General features: G+C 53.2%; 5 protein-coding genes across 5 annotated transcripts; 3 read left to right on the forward strand and 2 right to left on the reverse strand.

Annotated features, from left to right (window-relative positions):
- Positions 1-320: 320 nt before the first annotated feature.
- CORC01_00569 (uncharacterized protein) lies at positions 321-684 on the forward strand (the record flags this gene model as incomplete). Its single annotated transcript, XM_022612226.1, has 2 exons — positions 321-471; positions 635-684. Coding segments are annotated over 2 exons (201 nt in total), but the record flags the coding sequence as incomplete, so codon positions are not given.
- A 154-nt stretch (positions 685-838) lies between these two features.
- On the forward strand, positions 839-1,320 carry CORC01_00570 (PHB depolymerase family esterase; the record flags this gene model as incomplete). The annotated part of the gene is made up of 3 exons (XM_022612227.1): positions 839-997; positions 1,098-1,120; positions 1,194-1,320. 3 exons carry the CDS (start codon positions 839-841, stop codon positions 1,318-1,320), a joined length of 309 nt encoding a protein of 102 aa, XP_022481366.1.
- Positions 1,321-3,553: 2,233 nt separating this feature from the next.
- Positions 3,554-5,344, forward strand: CORC01_00571 (transmembrane amino acid transporter; the record flags this gene model as incomplete). The annotated part of the gene is made up of 1 exon (XM_022612228.1): positions 3,554-5,344. The coding sequence occupies one exon, from the start codon at positions 3,554-3,556 to the stop codon at positions 5,342-5,344; it is 1,791 nt and encodes a 596-aa protein (XP_022481367.1).
- Positions 5,345-5,520: 176 nt separating this feature from the next.
- Positions 5,521-6,429, reverse strand: CORC01_00572 (uncharacterized protein; the record flags this gene model as incomplete). Its single annotated transcript, XM_022612229.1, has 1 exon — positions 5,521-6,429. One exon carries the CDS (start codon positions 6,427-6,429, stop codon positions 5,521-5,523), a length of 909 nt encoding a protein of 302 aa, XP_022481368.1.
- A 4,246-nt stretch (positions 6,430-10,675) lies between these two features.
- Positions 10,676-11,493, reverse strand: CORC01_00573 (uncharacterized protein; the record flags this gene model as incomplete). Its single annotated transcript, XM_022612230.1, has 3 exons — positions 10,676-10,836; positions 10,909-11,061; positions 11,124-11,493. The coding sequence occupies 3 exons, from the start codon at positions 11,491-11,493 to the stop codon at positions 10,676-10,678; spliced, it is 684 nt and encodes a 227-aa protein (XP_022481369.1).
- Between the last annotated feature and the right edge of the window lie 1,451 nt (positions 11,494-12,944).

Below are 12,944 nucleotides of genomic sequence, written 5' to 3' on the forward strand. Positions count from 1 at the left end.
TCAAGGCCTCTGAGCAGTCGATCCCTGAGAGCAGGAAACTCCGCCCAAACGGTTGGCGGAAGAAGTTTCCGCGCTTCGGGTTGTATGGCGGGGCTCTGGCATAAAACCCTCAACAGCCTGTAGAGGTGGCCATCTGTTCCTTTTTCTCAAGCCTCTTCACAATTCTGAAAGCCGAGAAGTGGAGGTGGAGGGGCAAGGTTGATCAACCCGATGTTACTTTGCTCACAGAGACGGAGTTTCATAGTCCGAGACCACCATTGAAGCGATCCACGTCTCAAGGGTGAACCACGGGACTTGATGATGGATAGATAGATCACAAAAAGACGCCTCATCACGCTCAGTTCCAAGACGTACGGGTACATTGTGAGCTACCCACAGGCGCCGTACCAGAGCGACAATTGCTGGGACGTGGCAAGCAAGATGATGCTGGCGCACGACGGGGGCGGCGTGAGCAAATTGATTGCCAGTATGGTAAGCTTTATGGTTGCGCGGTATGGGGCGAATAAGAGTAAGGTAAGTGCCACTGGCATCTCTTCGGGTGCAATGATGAAGGTATATCTGTATTGCTTTAGCCATGCTCTCTCCTTTTCGTATTTGACATGAGTGATTCTGACAATGTTTGGTAACTTGACAGAATGTCTTGGCGGCGACGTACTCCGACGTCTTTGCGCCTGGCATCGCCTAGGCGGGCGTTCCGGCCGGTTGCTTCATGTCCGCCGACGACATATCCGACTTTTGGATCTCAACGTGCTCGACGGGACAGTCCATCTGGACGTAGCAGCAGTGGGCCAGCGTCGCGTACAACATGTACCCCGGATACACAGGCGCGAGAACCAAGATGCCTATCTACCACGGCACGGTGGACGAGGCCCTGAATGTGCAGAACTATCATGAGACGATCAGGCAGTGGACGGGGTTGTTGGGTACTTGCCGCACCGTAGTCGCAGACTTCCCTAGGAGCCCGTATACCAAGTACGTGTTTAGAGAGAAGTTGCAGGTGAGTTGACGCCCCGAGCATGGGGCGAGACACCAGGTGATTGACCGAATGTGTACGGACCTTCTTGGGTGCAAGTGTGACGCATTCGATCGACATGAAGACCTCAGGTGGTTCGGATTCGTGGTAAGAAGGGGATAAGCTTCGGTTCGGTGTACCTTGGGCCGATGGATCAGACCGCGTAACCAGCCACCCGTAGGCACCTTGCCAGCCCCGACGACTCCTGCCACTACGAGCGGCGCTTCCACGACGCTGAGGATTGGCACAAACTGGACGGCAGGAGTGACGACAACCACGGCGGCCGGAGGATCCGGGACGGCACCTAAGTGGGGCCAATGGGGCGGCATCAACCGGACGAGACCGACGGCAGTGAGTTGTCTCGGTGTGGTGAGCTTCAGGCCGAGCTGACTGCTGACTTGTCGGGTAGTACGCAAGTTCATTCACGATGATCAGGATAAGGAATGTTGGTGGCAGACAAAGAAAACTCCCTGTTTTCAGTCCCAGGGTCTCGGCCTAGACTTCTAGAGTACAGACTTGTTGAGGAAAATGAAGAATTGAGCAGGCCTTGGCCATTACTCATGATGCTGCTCGCAGGCACATGGTGCACTTGTCTACTTGGATTGAATGGGAGGTTGTGAAGATGGAATGCGACGAGGTCTGCAAGCGGTCTGCCACAGCGAAAGTCGGCCGCGGGGGAGGACCCAGTCCAGGTCTCGGATTTGAGAGAGAAACCCTCTCTGCAAAACAACAACATTCCAGCGGCAGAAAGCAAACATGTGTCTCGGCAGAGGGGGACCGCGATGAGGCCTTGGTCTCACTTGAGAAACACGCGGGGTGAGACACTGGCGGATGAGCGAAGAAGTGCTGTTTATGACACCATTTTGATACTTCATATCTCACTTCTGAGAGAGTGAGTGAGTGAGCGGGTGAGTGAGAGCGAATGAGTGAGTTGGATGAGGTCGGGTCGTGATCCATCAAAACATATACGTGTGCGCCGTCGTTGACGTAGATCACGTGATACTGACCGCTGGTTACCGTCGGCAAAGGCCCGATCGTCCAGGCATAAGGATCTTTTTTTGCAGTTCGCTTCTGCAAGGCTAGGGTGGTCGCAGTCTTGACATTTTTCTTAGTCATTTTTTCCAAGGGTCCGTCGGTGGCATCATGTCCGACCCGCTTGTCAGATTTCACGGTGAAAATTGAGCGACCGGGTTAGGCAAGCCGGAGGTGAGATGGGGAGTGAGTGTGGGAGCAAGCGAATGAGTGAATTCTCAGCATGAGATTGAAACATTTACATGAAAGACCAAACTTTACAGGTAAGAATAAGCAGAATAGTAAGTATTGGCTAAAAGACATGTCTAGGACACATTCATAATGGCCGAGCAATCTACTGCAGCTGCAGGCCGAGACAAGTCTGTGCAGGTTAACGTGATCTCGTGTCTCTCTTCTGTCCGAGCTTGCGCTGTCTGGCTGTCTCACCCCACAAGGACCGTGAGAGAAGAACAGGAACAGACACCAACCAACTATTCGTACACACAACTCGCAAGTTGGTCCTCTCACCGCCACAACCTGGCAGCTGTTCCCTCTCCCAAACTCCTCCCGGAGCCTGGTCATCATCTCGACTTAGCCAACCATCAACCACGCGGTGGCACTCACGGCATGGACACTCCACTGCGGCCGGCCCCGGCAGGCATGGCTGGGTGAAGACTCTGAAGAGTGAGTTGTTGTCGTGGTGAGTTGGTCAACAAACTAATACTAAACAGTAGCCCGGGCCCCTAAAGTCGCGCTTGCTCCTGCGGACTGACGTATTCACAGACTGGGAGTCGCGAGGTTCCCGCCCTTAGACCCCATGCGGCATAGCTCTCGTTCTTCCTGCGGCCACCCTTGTCTCTGCTGGTGTCGAGTGCTCGAGTGGTCCCGCTCTTCTCCCGTTGGTCTTTTCGTCAACTCTCAAGTCCTTGTCTCTTGTTCCCCCCCCCCTTTCCCCACCCCCGCGATAGATGACAACCTCGCATAACTTTTTCTCTCCGCCGAGTCTTCGTCTCTTCTCGCCCGAGCATCCTGAACATCTCAAGTATTTCTCTATCTCTATATATTCGGCTACCCCCCCCCCCCACATGCATGAATCCGCAGTGGGGACTGCAAGCGGCTCAAGCTTCGTCAAGTCTTTGCCCACCAAACAGACCAAACATGATGGACCTTGAAAAACAACGTTGAAGCTTTTTACACCAGACCTCTTCCCGTCTCTCCCCATCCCCGCGATCCGATGGCCAGACGCTGCGACCGCATCCTCCAAGTCCGCGAGCCCAAACCCCAAACTTGAACCGAGGCATTTCCCTTCTACTGTGTCTGGCTGTCTTTTCCACCACCTCACATCTATCTTTCTTTCTTCATCGTTTCAATTGAACACCTCTGCATGGCTCGAGGATGCCCGGAGCCATAGATTTCTCCTCTGAATTCTCCTAGACTTGGTTCTTACTCCAAATCCTCCCCCCCCAACAGCATCATCACATCATTACAACCTCTCCATCCCCCACCGCCAAACTCAAAATACCGCCCGCCATGTCCGACACACCCTCTTCCACCGAGGAGCGGCTGCGCACCGCCGTCATCGCAAACCACCTCCCCTCCGGCTACGGCACCAGCTTCGACGGCACGCGGACCCTCTCCAACGGCGATCTCGCCCACGTCACCTCCAACTCGGCCCCGAACCTCCCGGCCACCGAGAACGACGACCTCGCCAACGGTACCAACCTCGAAGAGGCCTCGTCCCTCCTCCTCCCCGGCGGCGACATGCACCGCGACCTCTTCAAGATCTCAGCCAGGGACCAAGGACTCAAGCGCGCCCAGACCTTTTCCCACCCGCGCCGCACCGAGTCCGGCCACGAGTCCGACCTGCCCGCCGCCGAGATGCTCATGCCCCAGGGCTTCCGCCGCCAGTTTGTCATGCAGAAGCGCGGCTACACCGCCGCCACCCTCCCCATCACGCGCAACTTTGTCGAGTTCCTCGACTTTTACGGCTCCTTTGCCGGTGAGGACCTTGCCGACTCGGACGAGGAGGCCATTATCACGGACGACGAGGACGAAGAACAGGCACACGAGCGGCCCCGCGGCGCACCCACCGAGACCCGTCCCCTGCTGGGCCGGCGGCGGTCCTCGCGGTTCGCGAAAAAGGCCGGCGACGCCAGCACCACAAAGACCTTCTTCACCACGCTCAAGGCCTTTATCGGCACGGGCATCATGTTCCTCCCCAAGGCCTTCAAGAACGGCGGCATCCTCTTCTCCTCGCTGACCATGCTCGTCATCGCCGCCATCTCCATGGCCGCCTTCCACCTGCTCCTCCAGTGCCGCACCCGCTACGGCGGCGGCTACGGCGACCTCGGCAAGGAGATTTCCGGTCCGCGCATGCGCGCCCTCATCCTCGCCTCCATCACCCTCTCCCAGATCGGCTTCGTCTGCACCGGCCTCGTCTTCGTCGCCGACAACTGGTTCTCCTTCCTCAAGGCCGTCACCGGCGGCGCGAACCCCCTCGACTCCACCGCCCTCATCGCCCTCCAGGCCCTCGTCATCGTGCCCCTCGCCTTCATCCGCAACATCTCCAAGCTCGGGCCCGCCGCCCTCTTCGCCGACCTCTTCATCATCATCGGCGTGGCTTACATTTGGTGGTACGACATCTCCGCCCTCGCCACCCGCGGCATGGACCCCTCCGTCAAGCTCTTCAACCCGAGCTCCTACACCCTCACCATTGGCGCCTCCATCTTCACCTTTGAGGGCATCGGCCTCATCATCCCCATCCAGGCCAGCATGAAGAAGCCCGAGCACTTTGAGCCCCTGCTTGCGGGTGTCATGCTGCTCATCACCTGCGTCTTCACCTCCGTCGGCGCCCTCTGCTACGCCACCTTTGGCGACCGCACAAAGATTGAAATCATAGACAACTACCCGCAGGACAGCCGCCTCGTCAACGCGGTCCAGTTCATGTATGCCCTCGCCGTCCTCGTCGGCAACCCCGTCCAGCTCTTCCCCGCCATGCGCATCATCGAGGGCAAGATTTTCGGCCACCGCTCCGGCAAGAAAGATCTCCTCACAAAGTGGAAAAAGAACGCCTTCCGCACCTCCCTCGTCGCCCTGTGCATTGTCATCTCCGTGGCCGGCTCCGCCAATCTCGACCGCTTCGTCGCCCTCATCGGCTCCTTTGCGTGCGTGCCCTTGGTCTACATTTACCCGCCGTACCTGCATCTCAAGGGTATCGCCGAGACGAGAAAGGAAAAGATTTGCGATTACGCCCTCATGGCCCTGGGCCTCGTGGGCATGGTGTATACCACCGCCATCACCTTGGCAAACAGCTTCCTGTAAAAGCGTAGAGAGTCAAGATAAAAAGGCTTGTTAGAGTAAAACAAAAGGACGCTGGAGCGTCTCAGCTTGTGTAAATGTCTGTTATGACTGGAAAAAAGGAAAAATAATACAGCCTAGAATGCATGTTCACTCCATTATTTGTCTACGTACTACGTGACGGGCGTCCCAGGGATGATCTAGTCGTCCCTCCATCGGATGGACCAATCCCCCTTTGCAAAACTAGGCTCGACAACCTTGCCCTGCCTAACAGCCTCACATTTCCTCCTCTCCTCTGCGTCGCCGCCGCCGCCCACAAGGAATCCAAAAACCACACCCCGCCTCGCAGCACACCTCACCATCTCCCTCTCATGCGCCTTCCTCTGCCCCTCGGCCCTCTTCTCACGCATCTCGTCCGTCTCCTCGATCCTCTCCGCCCGCCCCTTCTCCCCGCCGACGCTGCCGTTGACCTGGCTCTGCGTCTGCGGCGGCCGCACGCGCGTCCCGCTGCGCACCGAGAGGCCAGCCTGCACGCTGGGGTCGAGCTCCGCCGACCTGCTGCGGTCGAGGCCGAGCATCTCGTCAATAATATCCTCGCCCGGATCCTCCTCGTAGTGGCGGCCGCGTTCCCGGATATCGATTGCTTCGTCGTCGTCGTCATCTGACCCTTCCTTTGCGACGATGACTCGCGAGGCGCGATTCTTTCCCCTCCCGTAGACCTTGTCTGGTGCCTTTCTCTCGCCAAAGACCTTTTCTTCGACAACGTCGCAGGGGACGAGGATCCGTATGTCGCCCTTGACCTTTTTCGGTTTCGCAGGCCCTTGCATCTCCTCCTCGCCCTGCAGAAACCGGACAAAGACCTGCTCAATCTCCCTGTCTAGGCGACTTGGCTTCTTGGCTCGACACCGGGACGAGCAGTACTTTGCTTCGGCGGGCTTTGATGCCTCGGGCTTGCCTGATTTGGACGACGCGGTTGTGGTTTTGCGGCTGGAGATGACGCGGCCGCAGGTGCGGCAGTATGGAGTCGCGTCGCCGTTGGGGAGGAGGTAGAAGGGTGCCGGCGTCGCTTGCGATTTGCTGGGGCGAGACCACGAGTCCATCCAACTCATTGTGGTGCTGTGGAGGGCGCTTCGTTGCGGGAGTCGGTGACGGTCGAGGTCAATCCTGTAAAGGAGACGAGTTCGATGAGCGAGTCGTCGGGCCAGGTCGAGGGAGCGTGGTCGAGGTAGCATTCAGAGGAGGATCTTGGTGTGATAGGGCGGTGGTGTTTACGCGCAAATAGGTAAAGGGAAGAGAGAGGAACGACTTTGGCGTTCGAGAATCAAAGGTGATCGGCCATTAAGTTACGTCATCGATGACATTCCCCCATTGGCCAATCATCGTCTCTCATTTCAGTGTCAGTCAAGATAACACCACACACCACCACATGATAAGGTAAGGTATCTTGGCTCCTGGATGACCAGCTCAGCTCAAACGGAGTCAAGAGCATGTTCCAGGTCATGTCGTCGTCTGGAATTCAAGACAAGTCATGATTCTAGTATCCATGGCTGTGTTTATGTATACTGGTGTTGCTGAATGCTCCCTAGCAGCACAAATGCGGAGGAAAGTCTGCCACAGGGTGATCTCATTATGTTTGACCTATTTGAAGATTTCGGAAAGGCCTCTGCTCATTTGTGTACATAATGGCCGTGGTATTTCTGGAATGCAGGAACGTGAATTCCTCATCCAGGAGTAAGTGAATAGTATGCATTTACTAAAGGGAAATTCACTAACAGATCGTGACGCTCATAGTTTTGTGATATTAAGTGATGAGATTGGTTCATAATTGACTTAATCATACCTTATTTACGGTACCCAAGGGATCCAGGCGCCTTTAGGGGTCTAGAGTCTACATTGCATCTCATTCAGAGACCTTCCAGTGAGGCAGGTGAATCGCCCCTTCCGGCATCGCAGAAGTCGTTCTTTCTTTGAGTGCACCACCTATCTCGGACGGGATGTCACCTCACTCTGCTGCAATCTCTCCACTCACTTCGTCCTTTCCGTTTTTTCCGTTCAATCTTCAACAAAAGGGTCGTTTGGCACGTGACGGCGCTTCAACGACCCATTGGGATTTTAAGATAAAAGGAGACCCTTTCGCCTCAAACCCTGCTTCATCTTCTCTTCTTCTCTTCCACACCGACCTGGGTCCTTGACCTGGGCTCAAAGAGGTCAACCCCCAACTGATTCAAAACTCTTTTTCAAATTGTTTTCAACATTGCCCTCGAACAGAACATCCAGTTCAACACCCACGATGGTGTGAGCTTTCGTCTGCTGTTTTCTCCTTTCGTCCAACTTATTGCTCACACTATCGCAAGTCTGCCCGTCAAACAGAATGACTGGGCATTTTGAAACTGTGCGCTCGAATAGTTGATGTTGAAGAATTGCTTCTTGGAGCTGTCTATTGCTGACAGAGCAGGGGGAACGATGCACTGATCAAGTCAATGGATGTCGGTGTTCCTCCTGCTTTATCAATGACCCAAACTACAAGTTTGTTTAAACTCACTGTTTAACTCATGGTAAGTATGCAATCGCTGCTTCTGTTCACCTGGGAAGTCATTAGACTAAATCCACCTAGTTTTCCCATGAACAACCAAACCGACTACAAGATCTCCCACAACGTAGATCAGGATCGAAATAGTTTACTACATGGTAAGGCTACACTACTATCGCCCTCTGTATTCCTCCTTTTTGCTGACAATCATCATATTTTAGGTGCTTGGAGGGAACTTGCAACGCCGATTCAGCGCCGATTCAGCGCCGATTCAAATTCCTTGCTTTCATCAAAAAGGAGATCTTCATTCGCAGGCTTCCTCTTTGACCCAGGGCCTTGTCTTTATCGTTTCAACATGCTCAGCTACAAACGACATGTAGAGGGCCACACCCAGCCAAGTCAATCACCAGTCTTCCCTGGCGTGGAGGGTCAAATTAGTGATCTAAGAGCTCAAAGTTCGAATAATGAGTGCCTCATAATATCTGCACGGCTGATCTTGTTGAATCTGGGACTTCAGCACGGAGATGCTTTGAGAAACCACCTGATCAACACCCATTACTTGGAACATCATCATTTCAATATGAGAAACTGCTGTTCAAAAATCGGTAAGTTCTTTTTCTTTGTTTTGCAGTCTTGGTGATTGAACATGAACCTAGAATTAACCTGATGTCACAACGCAGTTGAAATTACAAGTTCCAACACAGCCATTGATGGCTTCCTTTCCCACAATCGAAAGACTTTGAAGACTGGTATGTTTTTTCCTTCAATTCACTTGAGCGACAGACAAATAGACACAATCCTAACTCTTCATTCTGTAGTTCAAAAAGCCGGGCCCAGATATGCGTTCAGACCCTGGCTCTATGGTGCTCGAATAATAGGTTGGCGTCGTAAAAGACCTCAGACTGGGTAGCAGCTTTGATCGAAATAGAGCCTTATTCAAATCAACACATTGAACTGCATCTACAATAAATCTAAAACAAGGAATGGTGTGAAGCGAGGAATTCCAGCAGCCACAACCTCCCCTCAGCCTGCCCGTGACTCCATGTGCGCTCAGTAGGCTCCTTGCCATATGTATACCCAGCAGGCCGCTACCTACATATTTGCTCCGCATGCGCCGCGCTATGCTTGAATCCGCCACCGAGGCCTACCTGGGTACTTCCAAAATTGTGAGATTTTCGAAATGAACCCTTTCAGGTATAGAGCCCATGGATGGGACGCGACGTCTGAAAGTCCCTCTTGAGGGCAATCATTTCGGACCCCCACACGCAAACTAAGCCTACGGCTGATAGGTAGAAGTTGTAAGTTCAACAACAGACCAACGTGGATCTTATTCAACAATGTAATGACAGTGGAAGAACTGAAGGTCACCAGCTTCTCGCTATGAAGGTCGAAGCCTAGCATCGCTAGAACACTAAGCACACGGCTATTTCTCACTGCGCAGGGGTGCCATATCCCCCTGGCAGAGCGAGGACGACTGACTATCCGTCAAATTGGAGAGACATGGTTACCACAAGATGAAAGAGGGATACTAGTCCTCCATCGGACGGTGCTCAGGAAGCACCATAGACAAAGAAGACGCTCGGTCTGATCAAGGCCATCAATCCCTGGATCAGGTCCTTTCCTTCAACGATATAAAACTGCCCCATCCTTCTACAGGCATCGAAAACAAAAATTTACACACAGTCAAATTCTTCGATCCTAGCAGCGCTGAATCCATTGCTCTAAATATCAACAGCATCGATTACGCGCTTCAATCAGTTGTTCGATAAACCTGGCTGGTTCCAGGTCAAGGGCAGTTCCTCTGCTATCAAGAGCTCTTGGAAGAAGAGCGGCAAGGCCTTCGCAAAGGACTCTGCCAGTGGAACGATCCAGGTAGGACAACATTTCACCCATGCGCCTCATCTTGCACCAAAAATTGACTTTTCTCCCTCTTTCCCTCTCTATAGACCACTCTCACGTTAAACAAGAATTCGTTCCCCGCCCTTCTCGCCCCAATTAAGGTCAATAATTCTTAAACCGCTAAGGTTCCTTATTCCACAGAGGGCGAGAAGACCTGCGAGAAAAAGAACAAGAAAAAATCTTCCGATTTCGATTCTGAGGTCGAAGATGTGGGGGCACCTGCTTGGGCTTCCAACTCCACGACATACCTGAATTGTCTCTTGAAAGTCTTCCTCCCAGTTCGCCTTGCTCGAAGACGAGCATTATCTTCCAGACACCTAATTCGGCTCCAAAGGATAGCTCCAAAGTCGAGCTTGAAGACTAGGGTAACGACGCTTGCGATGATAACCGAGCACCGAGCACGACTCTAAAGGTGTTTGAAGGAAAGAAACGTAGTGAAAACCAATTTGAGCCAGCCAGAGGAGCACGAGCTGGATTTACGCGCAGCACTGGAAGAATAACACCACCGTCACAGCCTCCCCACGACCTTTCTCCAGAAGGGAATTAGAAAGTTGGTGGTTTTCTCGGCGGCAAGGGAACTAGATATTGAGAGCCAGGAGAGCGAACTTGATATGAGAATTGCATATCAAGTGATCAAATTCTATTTCATAGCCATAGTACCCACTTGACGTAGGTATTTACCGTGAACGGGTGACTTTGGATCGGGTAGTTGAGTTACACGACACGTGATTCAAAGTGGCAGAGATGTGAACCGTACATGCTTGGTTAAGGTATTGAAGGATGATTTATTTTACAGTCGCAAATTGGTATCTTGGCCAGCTAATATGTACAACGTTGTGATGTATGTGAAGGCATAGTATAGACGAGAAAATTCCCCCTTCCAGAGGTTAGAGCAGAGGTCAGAGCAGAGCTCTCAAATGGCACGTTTACTGGCCAAAGGTGAACTTGGGGATATGGATGGTGGTGACGGTCCAGGTCTTGCCGCCGTCTTTGGTGGACATGTCGCCGGTGACGCCGTTGCCCTTGCCCAAGGTGTCGATGTAGTTGGCATCGGCCTTGTCGAGGATGATTTTGGTGTTGATCCAGGCTGTTGGGAGAGAGGTATTAGACAATTGCTGTGACTGGTGGAAGAGCTAGGTAGGGAATGGATGGAACTTACAGTGAGCACCCATGGTTCCACAGTCATTGGCGGCGCACTCAACAGCACTGCCCCAGCCCTGGGCCTTGCCGTCCTTGGTAGAAAGAGTAGCGACGACCTTGTTGTTGATGGAGACGGTCTGGGTGTAGTTCTGGGAAGCATCGTCGAACTTATCTGCAGGTTCTTCGTTAGCAAGCAGGCCTCGAAACTAAGTCATCGTGTGGCTGGCAACATACAGTGCATGGTGATCTTGTCACCCTCAGAAGCGTCAGTGCCATCAGTCTGGACGGGCATCTGGGAGTTGGGGCCCGTGCTGAGGAGGGTGTAGGCGTAGATGGACCACTTATCGGTGCCGGTGTTGTCGTAGTTGCTGCTGTCGGAGATGGACTGAATCAGGTCGCCGTTAGAGGTGCCCATGCCAACCCAGAGGGAAGCGTCGCCCTTATTGTTGGAGGGAGCGGCAGGGAGGACGAGGGTGGAGGTGGCCTCGCGGATGAAGGAGTCAGAGGCGACGGGACCAGTGCTGAAGGCCGGGCCCATGGCGGCCTGGACGCCGACGGCGGCTGTGACGACCAGGGCGGAGATTATCTGGGTGGTGGAAGGCATCTTGGCGGTTGTGATGGGGTGAAGTGAACGTTGGTAGTTGGGAGATGAGCGAGCGAGTGTTGGTAGTCAGTGCTGGGCCGCGATTGTCTGAATGGATAGCTCGACTGATGGAGACACTGATTATCCTTCGACTTTATACACAAACTCGAATGAGGATGTACCCACGCTCCACGATTCCACCATTGGTGGAATCGTATAAAGGCGATTGCCATAACCATTCATATCATCTCGAGATGGGTTTCTAGCCTTGAATCCTGCAATGTTTCACCAATACCACTTTTTAATGGGTTGATGCAACGAGTAGCGCGGGAAACACAGGGTTGCAGTGGCCATGTTGGCTCGCTTTCGCTGTAATTCTAGAGATCACTAAACCAGTAGGCCAGTAGTCAAGGGCGTACTTCCCTTTGTGGTGAGATCTACGGTCGAGGAACCCGGGGGTCGTTGCCGGCGACTGGTGTCACACCTCTTGGCCCTTTGTTCTTGATCAGGGATTCCCTGTGAACGGAGTGACCTAGATTATTGTCATGTAACCTGTGGAACGGACAGCAGTTGTAGAATGTAATACTGGTCCTTCGCAATACTTGGTCAAGTTGGTACTGGCTACTAGCTGATGGTCGTCTCAATTGAAGCTGTCGCGTGTCTACTGAAGCCGCGTTTCTTCTATTTTCGTACATAGTGCGATTTTGACTTTCTTGACTCTGCTACTACAGGTGTGGAGCAGACTACTTACTGCTGTAGTATGCAAAACTTTCCATTCCCTACGGCTCGGAAACAATAAGCGGTGGCCTTGTTGGGAGCCGTGTTGCCGTTTAAGAGGCCGACCTAGCCCAACGGCAATCAAAGTGACGCGCCAGTTTAATCAACTTGCCGCGGAAACTAACAGATCTAGGCGCCATCGATGCCCATCAGCACCGGCCACAGGTGGGAAAAGTTGCCCCCTTTGTCTCCACAGAACCACCAGATGCCGCCCCTACTCCATGTCGATTCCAAGCGAAATTGATCTAACCTGATAAAGTGGATGGATGATGATAACAAAAGACGAACTGACGGCCCTTTAGAAGCCGTCCGAACCGAAGAATTAGTGAAGGAGGGTGCAATACACGGGGAAATGACCCAGACTGGCAGATTCCCCGTCTCATCGGCAGTTTAACCAAGTGGATACTCGGTACTTGGGACATGGATGAAGTAGGTAGTTTAGCATGGTGGCCTCCCGGAGCAGATCCCCACGATCCACGGACATGGGTCTTGGCCAAGTAGCCAAGGTCGATCTACTCCCCCTGAATCCCGTCTTTGGGGGTTCTCGCCGTTTCCCTGCCGCATTCGGATGATGGCAAGCCTCGTCACATCTTCCAGCCTCAAAGTTGGATCTGAACAACTCGTTCTTGGCTGTAATGTTGTACTACAACAAATTATCACTGTGATTTTGAAGGGCGTTAGAATTGTGTTGGACC

The sequence above is a fragment of the Colletotrichum orchidophilum genome (genome assembly GCF_001831195.1).
Source record: "Colletotrichum orchidophilum strain IMI 309357 chromosome Unknown Scaffold_3.1, whole genome shotgun sequence".
Taxonomy (NCBI): domain Eukaryota; kingdom Fungi; phylum Ascomycota; class Sordariomycetes; order Glomerellales; family Glomerellaceae; genus Colletotrichum; species Colletotrichum orchidophilum.